Source organism: Thalassophryne amazonica, chromosome 7 (genome assembly GCF_902500255.1).
Source record: "Thalassophryne amazonica chromosome 7, fThaAma1.1, whole genome shotgun sequence".
In the NCBI taxonomy this organism is placed as follows: Eukaryota; Metazoa; Chordata; class Actinopteri; order Batrachoidiformes; family Batrachoididae; genus Thalassophryne; species Thalassophryne amazonica.
Window position 1 is genome coordinate 114,688,121 of NC_047109.1, and position 26,453 is coordinate 114,714,573.

Below are 26,453 nucleotides of genomic sequence, written 5' to 3' on the forward strand. Positions count from 1 at the left end.
CTTACAGAGTTTCCTCTGTTTCATCACTCTGGACATGCTTCGGACCATTCAAGGGTGGACTGTCCAGCATGCACGCCAGACACAGGAGAGAAACTGGTTCATGGCTGTCCCTGAACTAATGGCGTTCATTGCAATCCTCATCCTGCGAGGGATTGTCCGCCTTCCAGCGGTGCATGATGTATGGTCAGCAACACTGGGAGTGCCCTCAATCAGCAAGATTATGGCTCGAAACCGCTTCCAGGACATCATGCGGCACCTGCGCTTCGATGACAAGGACACACGCAGTGAACGAGTCGCAAATGACCGGTTTGCTGCAGTCTCTGACATTTGGGGGTCTTTTGTTACCAACTGCATTACTTCTTACAACCCAGGAAGGCACATCACCATAGATGAGCAACTTTTTCCAACTAAGACCCGTTGCCGTTTCCTGCAGTACATTGCTTCAAAACCTGACAAGTTTGTCATAAAGTTCTGGGTTGCATGTGACCTGAAATTCAGGTATGTATGCAACATCATCCCATATCTTGGCAAAGACCCCAGTCGTCCAACAAGGGAAAAACTATCGGAAAATGTGGTGATGAAGCTTATGGAACCATTTATGGACAAAGGAAGAACCGTTACCACAGACAATTTTTTTACCTCATTGTCACTAGCACGGCGACTGCTCAGCCGGAAGACCACACTCCTTGGCACAGTAAACAAGGTTCGCCGTGAGCTTCCAGACTCTGCCAAAAAGACTTTGGACCGTGAGGAATTCAGCACACAGGTGTTTTCAACCTCTGGTGCCACACTGACCGTTTATGTGCCCAAACGGAGAAAGACTGTCTGCATCCTCAGTAGCATGCACAGTGTTGTGGAGACTGGGGATACCCGAAAAAAAAAAAGCCAACACAGTCACCGACTACAACAGCCAGAAATGTGGTGTGGATGTCATGGACCAGATGGTCAGAAAGTACACTGTGCGTTCAGGAACACGGCGTTGGCCAGTCGCTGTGTTTTACAACATGATTGACATTGCAGCACTGAATGCACATGTGCTTTACCAAGCATGCACTGGGGTCAAAGAGAGACGGGCGGACTTCTTGGTGAAGCTTGCAAGAGAGCTTGCCCAGGGGCATATGGCAGCCAAGGAGGTGTGTAATGAGGATAAACTTCAGCAGCAACCACACACACCTGACACAGGGAAAAGGGCATTGTGCCAGGTGAAGTGTTGCTGCAAGAATAACCACGCCACTAAGCGTTGTGTTTATTGCAACAAGTTAACATGTGGAAAATGCAGAAAGGAGATGTTGTGGCAGTGCCAGATGTGTTCAGACAATCTGTAAGCACACACATATGTACACAGGCTTATTGGCAGAGTTTAGAGTTTAGAATACTTTTGTTATCATACTGTTGCATGCTTATTTTATTTTATCTTTTATTACTTACTTATACTTAGATTTATATAAGATATTTTGGACATCCAGTGTGGGCAGCAAAGTACTGTGCATATGACAATAAAGCTTTGAATCTTGAATCTAAATTTCTTCTACTAAGTGTTGTGTTTTTTGTAACAAGTTCACAGAAAGGAGATGTGGCAGTGCCAGGTGCGTTCAGACAAACTAGGTCAAATGTCACCTGGTAACAATAGAAATAATAAGAATATAGAAATAACAAAACATTAGCATAATAACTATTGAAGTAATAGTGGTACAAATATCATTCCTAAAGCTATGGGTATGTCTTTATGGTCAAAGAATCTGCTAAAGTTGAAAAGTTTATTTTATTCTTTATAACTAAACATCTGTTTTTTCTTATGTACTTGGTTTCTGTCTTTAGAGTTACTTCTTACAAATGTAACTGAAACTATTTTTTATTTTTGCTGACACAAAGAGGACAAATGTGCAAGCTGAATAAGGTGCTACTGTGTATTAGCTCATTTAGCATCAATAACAGCTCGAAGTCTTTTGTGATAGTTGTGGATGAGACACTTTATTTTCTCAGATGGTAAAGCTGCCCATTCTTCTTGGATAAAGGTCTCCAGTTCCTGTAAATTCTTGGGCTGTCTTGCATGAACTGCACATTTGAGATCTCCCCAAAGCGGCTCAATGATACTGAGGTCAGGAGACTGAGATGACCATTCCAGAACCTTCACTTTTTTCTGCTGTAGCCATTGACACATTGACATGGCCACCAGTCCCCCGAGGGACCGCCGTACACCCCCCCAATTCTCACTCCAAGCAAACTTGAAAACTTGAGAGCCCTGGTTCAGACAAACTGCTGCTCAAGCATACCCCTCCCCCTAAAGGTGTGTGCAAGAAACCTCCAGAACAGATCTAATGGCTGCATTTACAAATGAAAGGGGGTCGTTGAGATGTAAATCCAGGGAGTGCAGCTGCCATTTGGCAGCACCTTGGGATTTAAAGGTATAACTGCCATTTGGCAGGTCCTTGGGAGATCTAGTGGTGGCAGAGCTGAAATTGCTGCTGCTGTTTTTTTTTTAACAGTGATCAGTGTTTTGCTTGTTAGCGCAATATCACAAGAACCAGTTGACCACTTTCATTCATATTTAGTATAAGGGTGTACTTGGGTGATCCCTGAAACCACTCGATTACAGTGACCTTGAGTGTCAATTTCAAGGTCACAGTGATATATTCAAGATTTTGTCTTTGCAACATTTGTTAGTGAGATATCTCAAGAATCATTCACAGTTAGCATCGATCACCACGTCAAGATTTTAAAGATGATGTGTTTAACTGGATAACTGACATAGTCAACAGGATTTGGCCTTGGTAACCTAATGGCTAATGGTTTTCACATTACCTATGTGTCTTTAGTTCATGGGCCGCTTCCTATATGTTCCATAATGTAAAAAATGTAAGAGAATGTTTGCAGTGAAAACAAACAAACAAAAAAATGCTTCATTGCTGGTCTTTGCTAAACACTCGTTTATATACGACTCTTGTTCAATCCATTTGAATTCATATTGAATGCTATAGGTCTCTTACTTCCAGATTAGATGAAATTGCTTCCTTATTTGCTACATTGTGTGTTATTCATTTGCGAGCACTGGGTCCCACTTTGTATTACTGATTTGTGTGCACCGGGGCATATGTCATCTCCTGATTACTCTTGTTTCTTTGGGAGTGACGAGAATGAACATAACAGAGGGAAAACACAGGTGGGGCGGTTTGAAGGCAAAGTCAGAGTAAGCAAGATTGAGATACCAGATACCGGTTATGCTCCCCTAACCATAACCAATGAATAAATGTTTACATTAGGCAAGCACATTTATTTCAAGTGATTTACAGGTCAGAAAACAGAAGTCAACTGCAGGTTAAGGTAACTTAAACAACAGGCCTGTCAAGGATTTTAACTCATGACTGTTGAGTTGCCTGTATGGATAACTAACAAACAAACAAGTAGCTACCTGCACAGCATTACACATTACATATTTCAAATGGAAATAGTTCAGACATGGAGCTGCTTGTAGCACTTCATGGGTGCAGGGTGTGAGACATGACACAGTTTGTACCATAAAACAAAACACGTTTAACGGACAGCCAATTGAAGCCTTTTTTTTTTTTTTTTTTTTTTACTGTGTCCAGTTTATTTGATTTAAACAATTTTTCCATTAGTTTTGAGCTGTTTGCAACCCGTTATTAAGCTCAGCAGTCCAAAATTCCTGTCTTCAGTGCAATTAGCTCAGAGGAGGGCGACGTTGTATTGGTGGCGCTGGACGTTTGGTGGACAGTCATCGACTTAATACAGGACATAGCAATTGTAAGAATTGTAACTTTCTCTTACTGTTAGAATGGCCAAAGCAGTGGGTCACCCCTCTGAGTCTGGTCTGCTGGAGGGTTTTCCCTCAAAAACACCAGAGGGAACTTCTCGTTACCGCTGTCGCTTATGTGCTTGCTCAAGGGGTTGATAAGGTTAGACTTTACCTGTGTGAAGCACCTTGTGGCAACTTTGTTGTGATCTGGTGCTATATAGATAAACTGAATTGAGTTGACATAGTTACTTCAACTTCTGCCAAATGTGAGAGCAGAGCAGTGGCATAGCGTTTGTAACATCAGGTGATGTAGCCTAAACGTGATGTAACTCTGTGACTGTGTTACATACTGCTGGTCCATCGACGAGACAGGTTCTACATATTCCTTCATATGACTTCATATTTCTTCCTGCCCAATGGATCCAGAGGAGGTGGTGCATCCAGTCAAGCCTCAGATGTTTGCCACGTAGACCAGAGGAGGGGCAGGGGTCGAAATACATTTTTTAAACCTACTTGCACTGTGCTAGTAACAAAAAAATTACTTGCACCAAAAAAAGTTACTTGCCACAACCAAACGTCAGTTCATATCAACCTTAAAACTCCTCCTCTGATGTGTCAGACTCTTCCTCTGTGGAGAGTTTGAGGGGAGAGCAGCAGCAGCAATTGTTTTACGTGCGAGCGCAAATGAATCGTCTGTGAAGATTTTATTTATTAACTACACAGATGTATAATAAAACAAATGGTGACTGGTTTATAACACAATGATGACAGAGTTTGAGGGCAGAGAGAGAGAGAGAGGAACCGCAGCCAGCCAGTTTTTTTTCTTTTCTTTGTTTACATGTGCGCGCGTGAACACAACAAATGGAGCACAGCAACTCGCTCCATGTGTGAGAGTCATAAAACACAGGAAATATTTTTTTTTTTCCCTCATTTATTCCTTTAATGGTTCATTTTACTGGTGCTTATAGTTGATAAAACTTGGATAAAGTTACTTGCACTAGTGCAAGTGCAGTATAAAATTATGTGCACCGTTTGAATAATACGTGCACAAACTAGCATGTACTATTTTGAGCCCTGATGGGAACAGAGCAGTAACAGCATACTAGTGAAGGCAAGGTAGTGGTGTATTTAGCACCAGCGTCAAAGATTTTCAACGTGTTGAAAATTTTTCCAGGACCACAACAAACATCAGCATTGCCGACTTGTGTTCACTTAGCTCCTGTGGAGTCTGGTGGACGTCAGCGCTGGTTGTTACTCATTCTTCATCAGTGTGAATGGGCCATGAAGCATTTTGCAAACTTTGGTGTCATAAATCATGAGAGTTTATTCTCAGCAGATAAAAATTACAGTGGTAAACATTTCATCATGTCTAAATCCCCAAAGTTTTCACTTCAGTAATAAATCTTAGAAGCCACCTTTACGTTGTGTTTCAGCTGTTTGCTTTAAAAGTAGCTGTTGCCTCTGAGGGAGAGGCTGATTTATTTAAGCACCTTATTTAAGGGGTATTTATTAGCACCAAAGAAGTACGCAGATTGTGTATAATTCACCTAATTTATTTTATAGAAGCAAGGGCAGAAAATACTATCAGTAGTTCGCATGCAGTTTCCCCCATTACACTTTTCTTCATACAACCCCTGGCAATAATTATGGAATCACCGGTCTCGGATGATGTTCATTCAGTTGTTTAATTTTGTAGAAAAAAAGCAGATCACAGACATGACACAAAACTAAAGTCATTTCAAATGGCAACTTTCTGGCTTTAAGAAACACTATAAGAAATCAGGAAAAATAATTGTGGCAGTCACTAACGGTTACTTTTTTAGACCAAGCAGAGGGAAAAAATATGGACTCAATTCTGAGGAATAAATTATGGAATCACCCTGTAAATTTTCATCCCCAAAACTAACACCTGCATCAAATCAGATCTGCTCGTTAGTCTGCATCTAAAAAGGAGTGTACCACCCACCCTTGGAGAGCTGTTGCACCAAGTGGACTGACATGAATCATGGCTCCAACACGAGAGATGTCAATTGAAACAAAGGAGAGGATTATCAAACTCTTAAAAGAGGGTAAATCATCACGCAGTGTTGCAAAAGATGTTGGTTGTTCACAGTCAGCTGTGTCTAAACTCTGGACCAAATACAAACAACATGGGAAGGTTGTTAAAGGCAAACATACTGGTAGACCAAGGAAGACATCAAAGCATCAAGACAGAAAACTTAAAGCAGTATGTCTCAAAAATTGAAAATGCACAACAAAACAAATGAGGAACGAATGGGAGGAAACTGGAGTCAATGTCTGTGACCGAACTGTAAGAAACTGCCTAAAGGAAGTGGGATTTACATACAGAAAAGCTAAACGAAAGCCATCATTAACACCTAAACAGAAAAAAACAAGGTTACAATGGGCTAAGGAAAAGAAATTGTGGACTGTGGATGACTGGATGAAAGTCATATTCAGTGATGAATCTCGAATCTGCATTGGGCAAGGTGATGATGCTGGAACTTTTGTTTGGTGCCGTTCCAATGAGATTTATAAAGATGACTGCCTGAAGAGAACATGTAAATTTCCACAGTCATTGATGATATGGGGCTGCATGTCAGGTAAAGGCACTGGGGAGATGGCTGTCATTACATCATCAATAAATGCACAAGTTTACGTTGATATTTTGGACACTTTTCTTATCCCATCAATTGAAAGGATGTTTGGGGATGATGAAATCATTTTTCAAGATGATAATGCATCTTGCCATAGAGCAAAAACTGTGAAAACATTCCTTGCAAAAAGACACATAGGGTCAATGGCATGGCCTGCAAATAGTCCAGATCTTAATCCAATTGAAAATCTTTGGTGGAAGTTGAAGAAAATGGTCCATGACAAGGCTCCAACCTGCAAAGCTGATCTGGCAACAGCAATCAGAGAAGGTTGGAGCCAGATTGATGAAGAGTACTGTTTATCACTCATTAAGTCCATGCCTCAGAGACTGCAAGCTGTTATAAAAGCCAGAGGTGGTTCAACAAAATACTAGTGATGTGTTGGAGCGTTCTTTTGTTTTTCATGATTCCATAATTTTTTCCTCAGAATTGAGTGATTCCATATTTTTTTCCCTCTGCTTGGTCTAAAAAAGTAACCGTTACTGACTGTTTTTGTTTTTTTTTTCCTGATTTCTTATAGTGTTTCTTAAGCCAGAAAGTTGCCATTTGAAATGACTTTAGTTTTGTGTCATGTCTGTGATCTGCTTTTTTTCTACAAAATTAAACAACTGAATGAACATCCTCCGAGGCCGGTGATTCCATAATTTGTGCCAGGGGTTGTATAGCCTTAAATCTGTGTTTAGAGTTCATATTATACCTCTAATGTTGGTCTCCAATGCCTGAAGTGATCAATCCCTAAAACAACACATTTGTAGGTCTGCATGAAATTATCTGGACATTTTCACAGGGAAAATTGTGTTTTGCTGAACAGTGACCGTGGCAGTAGATCAAAAGCATTTTTGCAAGTCATGTATGCACCATGTCAGAGAATTATTGCAAACTGTCAGAAGGCTCATCGCCCAACAGGCAGTGCAGTACAAAGGAGGCATGTACCAATGTTGGTAATATTAAAATCTGTCCTTTCCTGAACAAGCACATGAGGTATAAAAAGTGAAGGTGTGTGCCAGTCATGAATGCACTCTGCATGCACATGAAGGCTTGGATGAAAGCGTTTTGTGTGCTAAGATATCGATATTAAGTTGTAAAAAATTTACAATAGCAAAAAATGGCGTTCTAATCCAGTTACATTTTTTACGCAAATGTGATTGGTTAATCGTGTGAGATTTCAGACCACAAAATATCACATAAACGGTGACAAAATATTTAAACCGTTTCATATTTAATGTGTTATTCGCGCCCAGTCTGTGCACGTTGCTACACAGATGTCAATAATGGTGCTGTCAGCTGAGAGCGAGAGGTTGCCAACTGCCATTAAACACAAAGAAGAAGAAGAAAAAACAACTGGCGGAGCAACGACACCGAAATGAATGAATTTAAACTACCATACAAAAGTAGTGATGTGGATTCTGCTTACAGAATTTCCAGTTTGGCATGAAGACACTGTTGTCATGGTAAGCTTTGACAAGCCGACCACACCCTTTGTCTGCGTAACATTTCTACCATACTATATATTATGCGGATTAAGATGTAGCCTTCAGTATGTGGACACGGATCCGTGCAAACGTTGGAATTGGATTACATTGTGTCTGATGATTTGCGGATTACGGTTGTAAATGCTGTTTTAATGCAAAACTCAATTTGCGACTGTAAAATCCAACATTAACGTCCACAAATCATCAGACACAACAGTGTTATTCCCGAAGTGGTTCTCAACATTTCAATATCAAACTCTTACGGCAAAAATGTAATTGAGGCTTGAATGAACTTATAACCAATGTACCAACCAGTGTACGTCACACTGCCTTGACTGGGGTTGACAATCGTGTGTCGCATCACCCAAAATTTGCATAAAACAGACTTCTCATATATTTTCACCTCGCATAGCTGGCATCATAGTGACCACTTGTCTTTTGCCACTGCACCGGCCCTGATTGAAAATGAATGGCAGCTGGTTGCTTTGCCTCTCACTTGTAGATAACTGGACCTAGGGGTGATGGGGTGCCAGCCATGATTAATGGCATTGTAAACAATGCAGTTGACGTGCCCTCTGACGGACCCACTATGTAATGACACCATTTTCAACAGCCAAAGTGTTCAGTTCCTGAACAAGAACCAATAATAATAATAATAATAATACATTTGATTTGTATAGCGCTTTTAACAATGCTCAAAGATGCTTTACAGGTTTAAAAACAAAGCAAAAATAAATAAATAAAATAATCACAAATTAAAAGCAGATCTAAAAAGATGGGGTTTTAACTTGATCTGGAAGCTTGACAGATTGGTACAGTCACAAATCTGTTTGGGGAGAGAGTTCCAGAGGAAAGGACTATGGAAAAGGCTCTGTCCCCCCAGGTCCGGTGCTATAACATCCATTTTCTAATTTTTTGCAGTCGTATGCTTGCTGTATTTGAGAAAGCAGTGGTCTTTTTTTTTTTTCTTCCTCTCTTTCTTTGTGCTCTGCAGCACATAGATTCTCGTAATGTGAACTTCATTTGTACACATCTCATCCTATAGTTACACTAATTGCAGAGCTGCCACACAGTTAATGGAGTTTGATTGTGTCTGACATAAAAGGTCACGATTGTTGCTGAAGTACTGGCTTTTATTAGCACTGCTTTGACTTTTTGCTGCAAGGCAGAACAGTGGGATACTTGGTATTCTCAGCAGAATTCTGTATTTGTATTTCTTCTTCACTGCAGTTCAAGGTACTAACCAGAATCCGGTATTGTTCCTCACCCAGGACGTCTGCTTTATATGGTGCTCCAGTGTGTGGCCATTTTGTGTGTGGTCAAAAATCTGCCAAATGTGATGAAATGTTTTTATTGATCATACTGGTGTATCTGACATTCAGCAGGGTTTTCTCTCCATGTGTAGTATGTGTCTACCTGAATTCTATAAAGACCTGTGACACTCTGCCTCCAACTGGCTGTTTCCCTGATATTCTCCTTCACTGCAAGTGTGTGTGTGTGTGTGTGTGTGTGTGTGTGTGTGTGTGTGTGTGTGTGTGTGTGTGTGTGTGTGTGTGTGTGTGTGTGTGTGTGTGTGTGTGTGTGTGTGTGTGTGTGTGGAGGGGGGGGTATTCATGTGTGAAACTGCACCCTTTACTCTTCCTTGAGCAACAGCACATCCTTTAAACATGCTGGTAATTTAAAATCTTTTTTTTTTTCATTTATATATGTATTTATTTAATTGTAGGCAAAAGTGCTGCAGTGCTCATGGCACCTTTTTGCAGAATTTGACATCGGCTGTTCTGGGTCCCCATAGAGATCCTATGATTTATTCAGCACACAAAACTCCATATCAAAAAAAGAAAAGATTTTACAGTAACGTGGCTGAAAGGGTGTAGGCAGAAGCAAAAGCTTATATACACCCACCCCTTTTACCATATATATATATATATATATATATATATATATATATATATATATATATATATATACATACACACACATATACCTAATACATACGCATAACAACAAATACAAAAAGAACAAAGCACAGATCTTTTAAATTAATTAATGAATGGAATTTTCTCATCACAACAAAATAAATACAAATGCACAATCCAAAGGAAATAATACCAAATCAATAAACTTAATTGTCCATACTGTAACGAGAGATTATATTCTTTTTATAAAGTCTATTAAAGCTGACAAGAGTAGGCCGTAATTTAATATGTTTAGGACAGATGTTCCAAATGTTTACTTGTTTAACAGAAACACAGTGACTTTTTACAGTAGTTTGAGTATTTAATTTATCAAATAATAATGTTCCTCTCAAATTATAACTGGAGTCCTTCATTTTAAACAAATTTTGGACATGTTGAGGTAGAAGTTTGTTTTTTGCTTTATACATGGTTTGTATTGTAATAAAATCAACTAAGTCCCTGAATTTCAGAATATTCACACAAATAAATAGTGGTTTTGTTGGCTCACGGTAAGGTTTAATACTGATAATTCTTATGGCTTTCTTTTGCAATAAAAATATTGAATTAGTGTTTCTCAACTTCTCAAACCTCAACACAATGTCATATGTGGAACTATTAATGAATGATATAAAGTGATTGATGAATATTGAGGGAGGAAATCTTGGGCTTTATAGATGATTGCAATGGCTTTTGACATTTTGGATTTAACACAATTTATATGTGTTTTCCATCTTAGTTTATCATCAATAACTCCAAGAAATTTTGTTTCAATTACAATTTCAGCATCCTGTAATAATAAATTTCTACTTAAATTCCTGGGCTTATTTCCAAATATAATACACTTTGTTTTACCAAGATGAAGTGTTAATTTATTTAAATCAAACCATTGTTTAAATTTCTGCAATTCCTTCTTCACCATGTCCAAAAGCTGTCCCAAACTCTGAGGTAGAGCCGAGCACGTATGAAAAGACCAAAATGTACTTCTTTAACAAAGAATGTCTTGCCATGGCTAACGTATTTCCATGGCTAATATATGATAAAATGGCCAATAAAATTGTTACGTTTATTGCAGAGAGAACGGCGAAAGTAGCGTTGGCAACAGTGCTTTGCTGTCAGTGCAGCAAAGTATATAATATTTTTTTAAAAAACCACAAGTGCGTGTGTATGTGTGCTGGTTGTACAAACTACCGATTGTTGTCAGAGCAGGAGCATCTCTTCTCACCTTCAAGAAGCTCTTGAAAACCTGGCTCTTCTGAGAATACCTCTTCTCCAAAGATCTCTAAACAACTGTGCCTAACTTGCACTTATTGTGTACTTTTTTTTTTTTTTTTTTTTTTTTTGCTTGTTTCCTGCCATTGATGGGTCATTTTAAGTTAGTGATATTTATGATCTTTATGTTGTAGTCTTCCTTAAATTGTAAAGGTAGTGTTGTGCTGGAGGTCCCCTTTGAAATGTAGCTTCGTTGGTTCTTCACAGTCACTTTGGATAAAAGTGCCATGCCAATGAATGTAATGTAATGCTCATAAAATTTATTACGTATGCCAAAGACATAATAAAATCTTGGGTGTTTGTTTGTTTGTTTATTTGTTTGTTTGTCTGTCTGTCTGTCTGTCTGTTAGCAAGATTATGTCAAAACTACTGCACGGATTTTGACAAAATTTTTTACCACAGATAGATATTAAGGCAAGGAAGACTCCATTAAATTTTGGAGTTGATCTGGATTCTGGATCAAGTTTCACTTTATATAGGCTTTGAAGGATTACTTGTAGCAGGATTACATCAAAAGTGCTCTACGGATTCTCACCAAATTTGCATCACAGATACATATTAAGCCACGGAAGACTTCATAAAATTTTGGAAGTGACCTGCATCCAGATCTGGGTTCTGGATCAAGTTTCACTTTACATAGGCTTTGAAGGATTACGTCAAAACTGCTTCACTGATTCTCACCAAATTGGCACAACAGATAGATATTAGGTAATGGAAGACTCAACTGAATTTTGGAGGTGATTTGGATTCTGGGTCAAGATTTCACTTTATATAGGCTTTGAAATATTGTCAAAACTACTTTGTGGAGTCTCACCAAATTTATTAGGCCATGGAAGACTGAAAAAGGATGGATTAAATGTGAACTCATTGTACATCATAACCCTAATAGTTCAAGTTTAAGTAGAAATAAGACATAACAAATTTAGTTATTCAGATATGAAAAATATCATAGGCACATACATCTTATATATATCACAGGCCTATGCAGACACGATGACATTTTGGAGGAGTCAGAGGATGGGTGTGTTGGGGGGGGGGGGGGTTGTTCTCAGGAGAGTTGGTTGGAACCGTGATGGGTCGCTGCCCTTATCCATGACCAGGAGAATGGGGATACCCAGGACTGACCAGAGTCCCTAGACCTATGCCTGTTGGTCTCTGGGTGTGGCCCCTATTTCCTTCCAATGCTGTGCCTCTGTGGTCCCCAGAGTATGGGGAAGGGATGGGTCTAGAACTGGTTGGGGGAGGATGGTTGTGCCTTTTCTTGCTATTGTACTCCATTTTTCAGATCGACTTTGTGCCAAACAAATGGTTGCTTTGTGAGGTTCAGGTGAGGAGTATCACTTGCATTTTGATGGTGCGTCAGCTGTGATTCTTTGGCCATGATGTAGCACATTTTTCTGGGCATGATCCAGCACGCAGGAGGCTCAACATCACTGTTGAGGAGATCAGCAAATAGAAACGGCTGGTTCCAAATTATTGCAAAGCAGTGTTAAAAGGTCTTCCACAAGTTTGCACAAAAATAAGATAAAGCAGAGATAACCTGGTTTTAAACTTTCTGATGTCACAAGGAAGAAGCTGCTTTCAAACTATTTTTAATGGTATTAAATCTGGGTATTAGTTGTTCATGAACTGACTGAATGCCGTGAAATAACTGTGTGAAACCAGCTGCATAACTTTGAGTTTAATATGTGTCCTTGGGCTCTCTGGAAAAAGGATGGGCATGTTTAAGCTCTAATTCCCTGTTATGTGGTAATGGTCCCAAGTGTTGATCACAAAAGGGTTTTTAAAATTAAATCCTAAGAGCATTTCCATAGCTTTAAAAAAAAAACCTATTCAGTGCTGAATAAACATTGTGGATAGTAATCCTAACAATATGCCTTTCTGATGTTCCCCATCTGGACACAATTACATGTGATGTTCTGAACCTTCTGCACCATCTGATTCTTTTCCTAATGGAGGCAGACAATTCAAATGTTTGTGCCCAGACTCAAATAGCGACTTGGGAAAAAAAGCACTTGGAGAGTAGGCTGTCATATTAAGGTCAGGTGTAATATCTCAGTACTATATACCATACATATCAGAATCACATACCATATATTTGTTACATCAATCAGGTATTAGGTGGTTTTTGAATGAGTTGAAGACATGGTATAATTCCACAAAAAACATATTTTCCAGAGTATAAGTAACATGTTTTGTTTTGTTTGTTTTTTTTAACCCCAGCCAACAAAGTTCAGTGGACATTATGTTTACCCCCCTGTTTGTTTGTTTGTTTTGTCTGTTTGTGAACAGCCTGTAACCCACAATTTTTCATATGTTATGAAATTTTTACAGAGGATTCATATCCTGGTAGGCAAGAACTGATTCAATTTTCAACATCATAGGTCAAAGTCAGGAAAAAGCCTACAAAATTAGAAAAATCCCTATCCTTTAACATTGAACAAATTTTCAAAAAATTATAGCTCTGTCAACAAGCAATCAAATTTCTTTCATATTTGAGGGCATTATGTAGGATGGTATCCTTTATCGACTGACAAAGTTTGATATGGATCTGATCCAGATTACAGATTTTGTGGCCATTTAAATTTAACATTGAAAACCCCATTTAATGTATATTTCACATTATATCAGAATCAAACGTGCCCCAATCACTCTCATATTTGAAAGTGTGGTACAGACTGGCACTCACTATCACGGCTGACAGTTTTATCCGGATCTGATCCAGAGCCGGATTTTGTCGACATTTAAGAATTTAAGAATCCATTGGTATACATTTTGCATTATATCTCAATCAAAAGTGCCTCAATCACTCTCATTTTTCTGTTGTGGATTTACTTACACCACCAAATTGGATGGCGGTTCCAACTTTATGCCTGTTTGTCTGTCGTCCAGTTATCAGTTGGAAACCAAGTGCCAAAAAGCAACGACAAATTGTAGCAGAGATAACCAATGTTCTGTGAAAATTATCTGAAAAGAATTCAGAAATTGAAGACAATTGGGTAAAAAAAACTGACACCACCACAAAAAACTTTGAAGTGCATGAACTAAATGCATCTTTTCATTTGATCACATTTAATTTAACTTTTGAAAAGCCACTTCTAACAGGACTTTGAAAGGAAGGAAGAAAAGGAGCGTACCCTACATTCCAAAGGACCTGAGTCACCTCAGCAAGTAGAGTCCGCTCTGGCACTTTCTTGTAAAGTGCAGTAGTATTGTTTGATCAGTTTATTGTTTAGGTGAACCCAGGTACTTCTAAGAGTCCACTATCTAAATTGACTGCATTTACATAGCTGAGGGCCCAAGGGCCCTTAGTGATTTTCTGGTCAGGCTGAGATTTGAACCGAGGATCCTCTGGTCTCAAGCCCAACGCTTTAACTAGACCATCACCATCATCCCACTATCTCAATATCCGTTCCCTTGATCTTCACTGGTGTTGATGGAGAGTGCCTGTGTCTGCGGAAATCCACCACCAACTCTTTGGTTTTCCCTGCATTGATCTGGAGGCAGTTCCACTGACACCAATCCACAAAGTTCTAAGTCACCACTCTGCTGTCTCTTGTCCTCGTCAGTGATTAGGCCGACAATTGCAGATTCGTCAGAGAACTTTTGCAGGTGACAATTGACAGTGTTGTACATGAAATCTGTGGTGTAGAGGATGAAGAGAAAGGGAGCCAAGATGGTTCCTTGCAGGGCCCTGTGCTGCAGATGACCATGTCAGAGACACAGGTTTATGAGAGGAAACAGATTAACCTATGAACTAAGTTAAAAAAAAAAAAAAAAAAACTTTTGAAACTTTGATAGACTAAAGAAAAAGCCTTTGGTCTCCTTTTGTAAGCATTTGTTAATGTTGTCTCTCCCATATTATGCAGTGGAATGAAACCATTAAACTCTTCCGTGGAGGCATGCCACTGAGAAGGCACTGGGCACACTTCCGGTACTATGACTGCACTTTTGCTGGATCTGAAGCTGTGGATTATCTGCATGATCTGCTGAGGCTCAATGACAACTTTGGGCCAGAGGTGACTCGATACCAGACGGTTCAACTGCTCAAAAAGTTTCTGAAGGCCCATGTCATTGAAGACATCAAAGGTCGCCATGGGACAGAGGACTTTGAAGACAATGGCCATCTGTACAGGTTTGGTCATCCTGTATTATGAAAAGTAGAGCTATACCATGTCTTTCCCCAACTGTTGTTGAGTTTATTCATACAAATACAAAACAGAATTGGGTTTACCAAAGTATGTCACAATTTGCATTTGGGGGAGGGGTTAAAACATCTTGAAAATCCTGCCATGGTTAAAACAAGGAAATAACACAGTGACAAAATATCCCAATAAAAAAACAGATGGATCTTTCCTGAATCTTTAAAGTGTTCCAAAGTATGGATGAGGTTTCAGACCGTGACCTTCTGTGATGCATGTCCATCAGTGTGTAAATGTGACTGTTTTACAACTCTACATTTGGTAATTTTCCCAATGTGAGAAAAAATATGAGTTTGACTGTTGACTTCATCAATGGTAGATGGAGTCTGAAGCATAAATGATTGGAAACAACATCTTTTCTAGAAGACCAATACAGGCAAATTAATCGAACAAACATTTGGCTGATGCTCTGGTCAAGCCTTCAGTAAGGTTCTATAAATTGAAGTGAAAATTTTGAATATTACAGTATCATGCAATAATTAATGCTCTTTCCAGGTCCTGATGTGTGTGTGAACAGAAAGCTTTGTTGTACAGGAGGTGCATGTTTCAAAATCAAACTACATTTTATAGCAAGCTGATACTTGCAGTTGGAGTGAAGAGCGTGTACTCGTTATCATAATGCCTCTTGGGCTGTAGGACTTGGCACATGGAGGCAGCTTGCTCGCAAATTGATCTCACCGCCATCCGTTGAACATAATGCTCTTCTGTGCTCCAGGTTCCCCATTCGGTCTCCTCTAAAACCTTTTCCAACAAGGCCGCTGCTGAGAAATGGCAGAAATCTGCCCAGACTCATTCGCTGGGATGATTATGAAGAGTTGCCACAGCAGGAAAACATCGCACCTCAGAAGCCAGCTGTTCTGGTAAAGAAGAAGGAAAAAAACAACTGATGTTTCATCCCTTCTTCTGCAATATGTCATACTCTGACTCAAGTTTTTCTGCATAAATTTTATTGGACTAGACCAGGTTATTTACATTATTACATGCATTGGTGAAAAAAATGCATACCTAATTCTGATGAGATGCCATGAAACAGAATGATGGTTTTAACCTGTATGACATAGTGCACCCTGCAGTCCTGTTTACTCCAGTGTTTTTCCATCAGTCAGAATATTAATAGTCAGCATCAGAATTTGGAATATCTAGTGGGAGCACCTCCTTAATTCTTCAGTAATATTGTTGATTGAAGAATTTTGTTGCTAGAGTACTCACAGGGAGTCAGCTGTAGATTTAATCATGGCAGCAGAATGATTGTACGATACATTTTTAAATATTTGTTCACATGTTTTTTAACTGGCTTAATAAAATATCAACTCTGCTACCCGTGAGCTTGCTGCTCCACCATCGTAGGTCTCTTCCACGGTGATGAGGCTTGATGAATTTTATTAATTCTCACTTGACATCACTGTCAGAGAGCAACCACTGCTTCTGGTTCCAAACAAATGAGTTTCATGGGAGCAGTTGATATGTACCATTTAGCAATAGAAAGTACCATATTTTCCGGAGTATAAGTTGCTTACACTGAAATATCATATTCAGTGTTAATATCAGTATCTATAATGATTTTTTTATAGAAGATTTTCCCAGGAATCAAAACACGGGCTCTAGATTGGGTAGTGTTTATAAAATATGTAGCTGACATTTTTGTGGTCAGGGTGGTAAAGTTTGTATAATGAGTTGGAATGACGTGTGAGTCCAGAATGTTTTTAGAACCTAAGCTCTCAACAATTTTAGAATGAAAACTCGGCCCTTTTATTTCCTGTTAATTATGTAATTTTTTTAATGTTAATTTACTGTCTTAATGTATTTATAAATTCTTTAGGTTCTTGCTATCATATAAACTGTTATTATTATTTTATTTCTACTTCTATTTTGTCTTTTGATTTTTAAATGGATCACAGTGGAAATATGTGTTTTCATATTTTTAACATATTTACAATTATGTACTTATATTGAATTAAAAATCACTCACCGCACTCATGGTTTTAATATAAAGATGACTTACCACCCCCTGCTGGAATGGTGTGAATCCAGAAAGTAGTTACCAACATGCATGCACAGCTGCTGGGAGCAGGTGGTTTTAGTTTGACAAACAGACAGTGGCTGAAGACATTAAAACCACTAAACATTTCACTCATGGTACCAACATGGAACTCAAGTCACTCATAGTAATAGCAACATGAGACTTATCTAAACTGACTAAACCAGTTGAGCTACAAAAAGCACAAATCGGTAGCACTAACAACACTGTTAAACTAACATAAACCATAATAGCAACATTTAAACCCTCAAAACTCCGAACTCCCATGGGGCATTGCAGCACAGCATCCATTGTTAATTGGTTAGCTAAAATTGCTATATCTGCAAATTATTTGTCTTATCAACTTTCTGTTTTTGCAGCTTTCGTCCTTGACCCAAAATACATAAGCATGCCAAACAGCAAATGTCAGCTCTCCCCAGTTTTTGTATGATCAAAGCCACAGACACACAGAGGCCACTTGGCAGTTATAATATAGATAATAAAAGACTAAATAAATAAGTCCCTTCGGCTGCTCCCTTGTTTGCACTTGGGGTCGCCACAGCAAATCCAAGGTGGATCTGCATGTTGAATTGGCACAAGTTTTACGCCGGATGCCCTTCCTGACGCAACTCCACATTACATGAAGAAATGTGGCAGGGGTGGGATTTGAACCCGGAACCTTCTGAACTGAAACCAAGCGCAGTACACTACAGCAGTGCACAAAAATCCCAAATTAAAGAAATGATAATACAGAAAAAGGTGCCACTTGTATATCATTTTTTCTATTCAAGAAGGAGTTTTTAACAGGTACAACTTATACTTTTGAAAATATGGTGATTTAAAAATGGCAAAATGCATTGAAATGCAGTGGCTGTGCGGTGTTTGCATACATAGTCATGAATAATCCATTCATGCCAAGCTCTGAGCCTGTATTAAAGCTGAAGCCTGTCAAATTTCTTCCAGGTCTGTCATTTCTAGTGTTGTGTAAGTTTGTCAGGTGAATATATTGAGTCAAAGTGTCCCGTGAAAAGATACAGACTTGGGAGTGTTTTTGTTTGACCACGTTAATATTTGCAGTCAGAAACTATTGTCGTCAAGGGGATCGCAAATGCAAGGTCAAAACTGGTCTATAAGCTGCTTTGTGTAATAATATTTCCAGTGCAGCCAGTTGCTATACTGGAAACACTATTTTAGCCACTTCTCATTGTTTTTGTTTGCTTTCCATTTTTTGTTTTGGCTAATCCTGGTAATGAAGAACCAGACTAATTACCACCTTGACTGCCGTAAAGGTCATAGAGTTGATGCAATGCCTGTTAGTGCCGCAATTAAACTTCTCAATTTTGTCTCATTGGAAGACTGTTGATTTAACTGCAGTTTATGCAATTTCCTGCTTTTATAGCCAATAAATCAATAAATACATGACTGTGTAACGTTTTCTATTTGTTTGCTCTTTCTTAACCAGAGTTCGGTGTTGTGGAATAAGCGGCACAGTGTAGCTATCGGGGATGTGAGCGAATGCAAGCTGATACACAGGAAGGAACTTACACCGAAGCAAGTAGACCACATCTGGAAATCCATGACGGTGGCACAGTATGTAGATCTTCATTTCCTTTTAAACACTCTTCTGCTCATGAAGTTTATACTTTATCTGGATATATGGTGTCACTCTCTTAAATTTCAGTTTACAAAGAGTATTGGGCCTAAAGACACTGGATGGAGTACTGGATTCCACACACGTGAACGGCAAACACATTGTTCACAACGTGTTCTGTGTTAATCAGAGTGGAATAGTTGTGCTGCAGAACAAATCTGGTATGAAGCAGTCATTAAACTTTGCAGTAACATTTTATATTCACTGTATATCGTAGCTGATGGATTAACGCCGTATTACATCATGGTAGTTGGAGAAAATGTGACTTGTTTAGAATATTACAGAGAGATAATAACTCTTGTTTTGATTTACAAGAACATTGTGACTTATATGTCTCCTCTTATGTCCCCAGAGGACATTCCTTATTGGGTGGTGTCAGCAATGAAATGTCTTGCAAATTGTAAGTATAATTTCTTCACTAACATGTCAACTTAAATATTTAAAACAAAATCACAAGGCGTTGGAACTTTGGCAAGTGCCTCAAGGTAAAAAACAAAAAACAAAAAACAGAAATGGCAGGAATCCATCCAGAGTAATGATGCATTAAATGAAGAAAATGTTTTATTGCCACAAAAACACCCAAGGAGGTGTTTTTTCTCTCTCTCTCTCTCTTTCTCTCTTTCTCTCTCTCTCTTCCTCCCTCCCTCTCCCTTACCACTTTTGCCTACGTGCTTGCTGAGGAGGGTTGGTAAGGTTAGACCTCACCCTTGCGAAGTGCCTTGTTGTGATTTGATTTGCAGGAAGTACATGCTAATTTTCTTTTCACAGTGTCCAACAAATTACTCTGAACACTTGCATGAAAAATCTAGGCTGCACTCTCTTTGGAGTTGCTTGATGGCTCCTCATCATCCATTAAAAAAGAAGGCAGTTGAGGAATGTTGAAGGCATAAATTCAGAAACAATCATGGCCTCATGGGAGTCCAGTCCTGCCTCTTCACAACCCTAACCCCAACTGTTTACATCCCCACATCACTGTTTTTCTTTTATGCCCTCCTTGTGTCGCTCAAATATGCGTCACAGCTGGCTCATATCATTAGGAATGTATGACATTTTTATTATTGCCTCATAGATTTGTTCAGTGATTGGATCCAGTGGAAAATAACTGGGTTACATCAGGTCACGGTACAAGTAGGGATCATGTATATTGTGTAAACCAGTAGTTCATAACTCTATGGTCACATTAGCCTGAAATGAGGGAGACAAGCATATTGCTTTGTCATTTGATCGGCATTCCCGCGGCGTGCACAGGAACATCTCTGTAAGATGTCTCGTTTTGACATCTTACAGAGATGATGTCACAGAGGTGTGATAAAGCCATCTGTGACATTTTTGCTGTCTACAAAAACATCTTTTTTTAGATGTAATACTGTTAATATTCTCGCTAACGTTTACAGACTATATGAAGAAAAAAATGCCGAACAGATGTATACAGAAATACAGCTGTTTTGGAGCGTCAGCTTGGTTTATTTTGTTGGCGCTAGCAGCTAGCTGAAGTCATGCTGCCTATTTAATAATAATAATTTCTTGGATTTATAGAGCACTTTTCAAGACACCCAAAAGCACTTTACCAATTGCATTATTCATTCACTCGCATGTTCACACATTGGTGGTGGTTAGCTACTAGTGTAGCCACAGCTGCCCTGGGGCAAACTGATGGAAGCATGGCTGCCATCTGACCACCATCTCATTCATACACAGGCAAGATGGGTTACGTGTCTTGCCCAAGGACAAAACGACTCTTGTTGGGAGCCGGATTCGAACCGTGGACCCTTCGGTCACAAGGCGGCTTGCTCTACCAACTGCCGTCCAGACTCTGATTGGCAGTGTCACAGCACTCAGCATTTGCTTCAAATAGACCTTATCTATTTTGGCCCCATCTAGCTGGCAGCAGAACGACTGTTGTCTCTTGTCAACGCAAAACGCTTGTGCTGATAAAAAAAAAAAATGGTACTTTGCCTCTGTTGCTGTCACTTGTAGCTAATGTGACCACAGGGTAAAGTATGGGTTATGGACCCCCTGGTGGGCTATGATGGTACAGCAGGTGGGCTGTAAGAGGTGATTAAAATACATTTAAAAAAATGACTGATTTTCAATCTTGTAATAAAATTTAAAATTATGTTTAAAATATTTGGTTATTTTAAAAATGTTGCGAGTTGAAGATATTTTGCATAGATGTAAAAACTTCATCTTTGTCTCATGGGTCAATCACGATTGCTAGTCAGAGTGGTGCCAAGATGATTTTCAGATTTCAGAGTGGATCTTGGCATGCTTAAGTTTGGGAATGGTTGATGTAAACGTTAAGATGTTTAATGTTAAAGTGGTTGAAATGTTAGACATTTTAACCACTTTTATAATAAAAGCTAACACTGGAATGCAGTCATAATGTGTGCATATACTCGTATATCTGGTGGTGCATTTTTAATTGTATTTACTATTGACTATTTAATTATGGTACAGTGCAACTTGATAAATAAATCAGAAAGTTCTTTTTTTTTCCATGCTCAGGTCGTTTTCTCTGTGAAGAGTAATGAAAACTGAATGTTATGTTTTTCCCCCTCAGGGCCAAATGGAAATGAAAGCAAACACTCTGTGTACCCAAGTTTCGAGAGGGATGTTCTGAAAACAGTTGCAGATTACTTTCAGGAACTCAGAGAGCCCCTTCTGACTTTTCATTTATATGACGTGTTTGTCAACATTCTCAGTGAGTGCTTTGCTGCTCTCGTTTGTGTGCTGCATCACAGGAGTGTTAGGAATGGTCAGATGTTCGACAAGCTCTGTATCAAATTATTATTCAAATTCACAAATATTTAAATCCATGTACTCGAGTTAGCAAATGGTTTGTTATGTTCTCATGTATACACGGCAAAAAAGAGATCAGTGACTCAGTGGCAATTACAAAAAAAGGGCAGTTGAGTTGTGGTTCCCAAAGTGGGAGCGCACAGTGTGTTGTTTGAGTGGGGGGTGTTGAGGTCTTGAATCCTACTTGGGATTTGCACAGCATTGATGGAGATGAAGGCCACAACTGCATCAGGTGGAAACTACAAATGGCACTTCCATTGCTCTGTGCACTCCTTTGAGTCAGGTGGAAGATCTGGCCCTTAGAGCTGATGGAGATGCAGGACAAGTTTCAGCAAAGACAGACAGCAAAGGTCCAATGTACTATAATGCAACACCACTAAAGTATGAGAGCAGGTAGTGAGATAAGGAGTTGATCTGCCAACATGTCGACTTGGGATCGACCTGGTGGTGTCCTTGGACATAACCTTGGTCACTGCATCTGCATTGTCTCAGTCCACCTGGCTGTAAATGGATACCAGGACTGGTGTCCCATTCTGGAGGGATTGGTAGACTCACCCACTTCATATTATGGACTCTTAGGATATGCAGTGGTACCAGTGGGCGTCATGGCTTACGTCGATGGAATACTGTTAAAAAAGTGATACTGTTGAAAGTTGCATTTAGACTTAACTGATAATACAATAAATCCTTATGTTGTAAATTAATGTCTCTTCAGGTTTGCTGCAGGACCAGGAGGTAGCAGCTGAGGCTCTTCAAGTAAGCTGTCTTTTAATGCCGCCATCCAACCGACGACACCTGCAGCTTTTGCTGCGTCTCATGACACGGGTTTGCCAGAATCCTCACCTGCCCCCTCTGAATGATACCATAGCCACCCGCACACTGGTAATCAAACTTCCCAGTTTGCTACCATGCCAAAGTTTATTACCACTGATGATAAATGTTAAGGAAATGATTCTGTTTAAGAATTTTTGGAAATCAACAATCATTGTATAAGGACTCAGTGATGCAAAAACCTACGATTACTATGATATAATGCAGTCCACCAGTGCAATAGTCTAAATAATATATTTCTGTATTTCTAATAGAGATTCGTCAGAGTGTAGTGTTGTTCAGTTGAATTTTATAAGGCGGACACATCATAAACAAGACCAAGGTCAGTTCAAGGCAGAGAGAAGCTGCAGTAAATACTCTTTGCGGCAGAGGTGGCAACATTTCCTTTTGAAGGGCCAGAAATTAATAAATTAAACACACACAATTACCTTACAATTAAATGTATTACACTTTGAGAAAATAAGCACCCCAAATCTCAATTAAAATTTCTAATGAATTTACTACTTTTGTATCTGCTTAACATGCTGTCTGCTGTCAATGCTTATTAGAGTCCTTAGACAAGAAGTCCTCTATTTTCCCAGATGAAAACACTGTGTTTGAGTCAAAATGCACAACTGGGTGTGCTTTAAATCAAATCAAATCAGTTTTATTTATATAGCACCAAATCACAACAAACAGTTGCCCCAAGGCGCTTTATATTGTAAGGCAAAGCCATACAATAATTACGGAAAAACCCCAACGGTCAAAACGACCCCCTGTGAGCAAGCACTTGGCAACAATGGGAAGGAAAAACTCTCTTTTAACAGGAAGAAACCTCCAGTAGAACCAGGCTCAGGGAGGGGCAGTCTTCTGCTGGGACTGGTTGGGGCTGAGGGAGAGAACCAGGAAAAAGACATGCTGTGGAGGGGAGCAGAGATCAATCACTAATGATTAAATGCAGAGTGGTGCATACAGAGCAAAAAGAGAAAGAAACAGTGCATCATGGGAACCTCCCAGCAGTCTAAGTCTATAGCAGCATAACTAAGGGATGGTTCAGGGTCACCTGATCCAGCCCTAACTATAAACTTTAGCAAAAAGGAAAGTTTTAAGCCTAATCATAAAAGTAGAGAGGGTGTCTGTCCCCCTGATCTGAATTGGGAGCTGGTTCCACAGGAGAGGAGCCTGACCAAGTTATGGACTTTTGTTTGACAGTTGTTAGCATTTGCTAACAACTGTCAAATTATGGCAGCCATATTGGAATAGACACAATTTTACCCACTTTCCGTAACTCCAAATTTGGTAAACTTTTAGTATGTTATTCTACACATATCATGGAACCAAAATCAACAACAACAAAAAAAAGTTTTCTAGTAATTGTTTGAGGGTTGACCCCTTTTTATCCATATTTTGACCCATTTATTCCCCATTTGAATTGGTGCCATCATACCTTGGAGCCTTTTTTGGTTTTGGTGGTAACAAGCATTCCCTCCTCTTGATCTGAGAACCATCTCAACTACTTCTACAAATTTGTTGAAGATGTTTACTTGTGTGAAGCACCTTGAGGCATCTTTGTTGTGATTTGGTGCTATATAAAAAATAAATTGAAATTGAAATAAATTGAAATTTGGCCTTTAAATTAGACTCAACTTATATTTCTGTTGTCTTCATTTTGCTTCATATGTTTTATATTATTGGTGCCCCTATAATACCTTGACATATGGAGTTGTGTGAATTCATATGTGCTTGTAGTTTGTTTAACCTATTCCAGATGATGCTGATGTCATGTTTGTTGGCCTACAGTAGATGTTCATGAAAACAAGCATTTCTGATGATTAGTCCATACAGCTGATTCTGTAGGTGGATTTGGGGGGGTTGGACACTAACAGTGAGTCTAAAAAAAAAATGAGGTCATGTACCATATAGTTGGAGGTTTTGTTTTTTTTTTAATCGGTCTGCTCTTGTTCATGTCTAGATGGTGCAGATGTTTTCACAGTGTGTCCTGGGCTCAGTTGATGACATGGACTTAGATGAACTGCTGGCCACCAGACTGGTGACCTTCATGATGGAGCATCAAGACACCATCTTCAAAGTGCCTTCAAAGTTGCGTTTCCAAGTTGAGGAACACTTATCGCATCTCCGAAGAGTTCATGTCAGTATACCATCTGCCTTGAGTGAATGTTTGATTATTTATCCTTTGTAACTGTGTGTGCTTTTCTTCACTTTCACTTTTGACCACCTTACTGTTATGTAGTACTCTTGAGCATGGACAAGATAGGGTTCTGCCACTGCAGGTAATGTTTTTCTTGGCATAAATTTTGCAATCAGGTTGGCCGGGCACCTTAAAAATGATTTCATTGCATGATTAATCTTCACTTCTACATGCAAAATGCCTGAGGTTACTTATTTCCTAACCCACATTCTCTGATAACAAGCATAAACTGTCTCAGTATGAGGCCTGCTTGTCAGCAGTATCCTCAGAAGCCATTATCTTTTTACTCCAGCCATGCGCCTCTGCAAAAAGGGCTGACAGAGCATCACTTGTAATTCAAGATAAGCTCATCTCTTTCTCCATGCCTGGAGGGTGACCTCGTGAGAATCCTCAGTCATATTGGATAATGAGGTTACAGAATAAGTAACCTCAAGTTCTCCTCCAAGCATTTGTTTTGGTTTTTAACTGTAGGGCAATGCAGACACCCATATTGTCAGATAAATTTATTCCGTTACTGACTGCCAATCATGAGCTGGAGTTGGGGAAGGTTAACACAGGATAGTTTGCGTTAAAGACGGAGTAGTGACATCTAGTCTGTAGAACCTGACAACAGTTGAGGATCAGTGTTGCCACAGTTACTTTGAAAAAGTAACTTAGTTACTTTACTGATTACTCAATTGTAAAAGTAACTAAGTTAGATTACTAGTTACTTTTTTAGTTACTTTTCCCAGCTGCCGACAACAACCCTCTGCCACCTCAACATGACAATGATACCTGTTTTGCCAAAACTCACTTTATAGTCACCCTTTCTTGACTTCAATGAAAATAAATACTTGTTTTATAAAAAGTAAAATAAAGACGTCTTTCTTGACCTCATATTTAACTGTTGACAGCACTGTAACAGTAAAACTTGCAATTTCGAGCCTACATTGTTTATAAAGGTAACTATTAAATTCTAACATTTTTCTAACATTTAAATTCTCTCTAAACATTTTACTTGTCGAAATTATTATTATTTTAAGCAATATTAGTTGTAGTAAAAAACGGCTTCAAAATTGCACCTTTAATCTAGGGGTGTTGTGGGGGAGGGGGCACATCCTTGCCCCACGCCCCCATTCCATCTGGATTCGCCCCTGCTTTGGCGTTTGAGCACAAAGAATGGATAACATTTATTTATGCAGAAAACATGACCAGATTTACAGGTAAGAAAGTTTTATTGCGTTTTCACATCATGTGGTCCTCAGAGAGTTTAGGTGCATTTGAGTGGAAAATAGTGTTAGTTGTTGACGCGTCGCGGAGGATCAGCTGTTTTAACGTGCAGATACAGAGCGGCTCAGCTCAGAATTCTAAATAAAGGAGGAAAAAAAGTATAAAAATGTCTTTGTAAAGCTCAGTGCAGGTGTGCTGATCACCGCGCTTTAAGAGGTGAGGACGAGTCGAGCAGCTGCAAAAAACCGCGGATTAAAAGCTCACAGCTCGCTTAAAGTGGGCAGTTCAGTCGAACCCCGACCTCCTGCCCACAGACCAAGTTTAATGCTGTTATCGACCCACAATGAAAAATAATAGTAACGCACAGTGACATGGAGAAGTAACTTTAATCTGATTACTGATTTGGAAAGATTAACGCGTTAGATTACTCGTTACTAAAAAAAGTGGTC

General features: G+C 39.2%; 1 protein-coding gene and 1 long non-coding RNA gene across 2 annotated transcripts in view; both read left to right on the forward strand.

Annotated features, from left to right (window-relative positions):
- Nucleotides 1-26,453, forward strand: part of depdc1b (DEP domain containing 1B) — a 47,281-nt gene that overhangs the window by 9,672 nt on the left and 11,156 nt on the right. Inside the window, exons 2-9 of the mRNA XM_034175381.1 lie at nt 14,977-15,242; nt 16,025-16,169; nt 18,789-18,916; nt 19,008-19,138; nt 19,330-19,377; nt 21,538-21,678; nt 22,492-22,658; nt 24,559-24,735. Coding sequence (XP_034031272.1) covers nt 14,977-15,242; nt 16,025-16,169; nt 18,789-18,916; nt 19,008-19,138; nt 19,330-19,377; nt 21,538-21,678; nt 22,492-22,658; nt 24,559-24,735 — 1,203 coding nt within the window. The remainder of the gene's footprint in view (nt 1-14,976; nt 15,243-16,024; nt 16,170-18,788; nt 18,917-19,007; nt 19,139-19,329; nt 19,378-21,537; nt 21,679-22,491; nt 22,659-24,558; nt 24,736-26,453) is intronic.
- On the forward strand, nt 10,188-12,800 carry LOC117514795. The gene is made up of 3 exons (XR_004561962.1): nt 10,188-10,405; nt 11,809-11,815; nt 12,788-12,800. It is a non-coding gene; the product is annotated as an uncharacterized LOC117514795 (long non-coding RNA).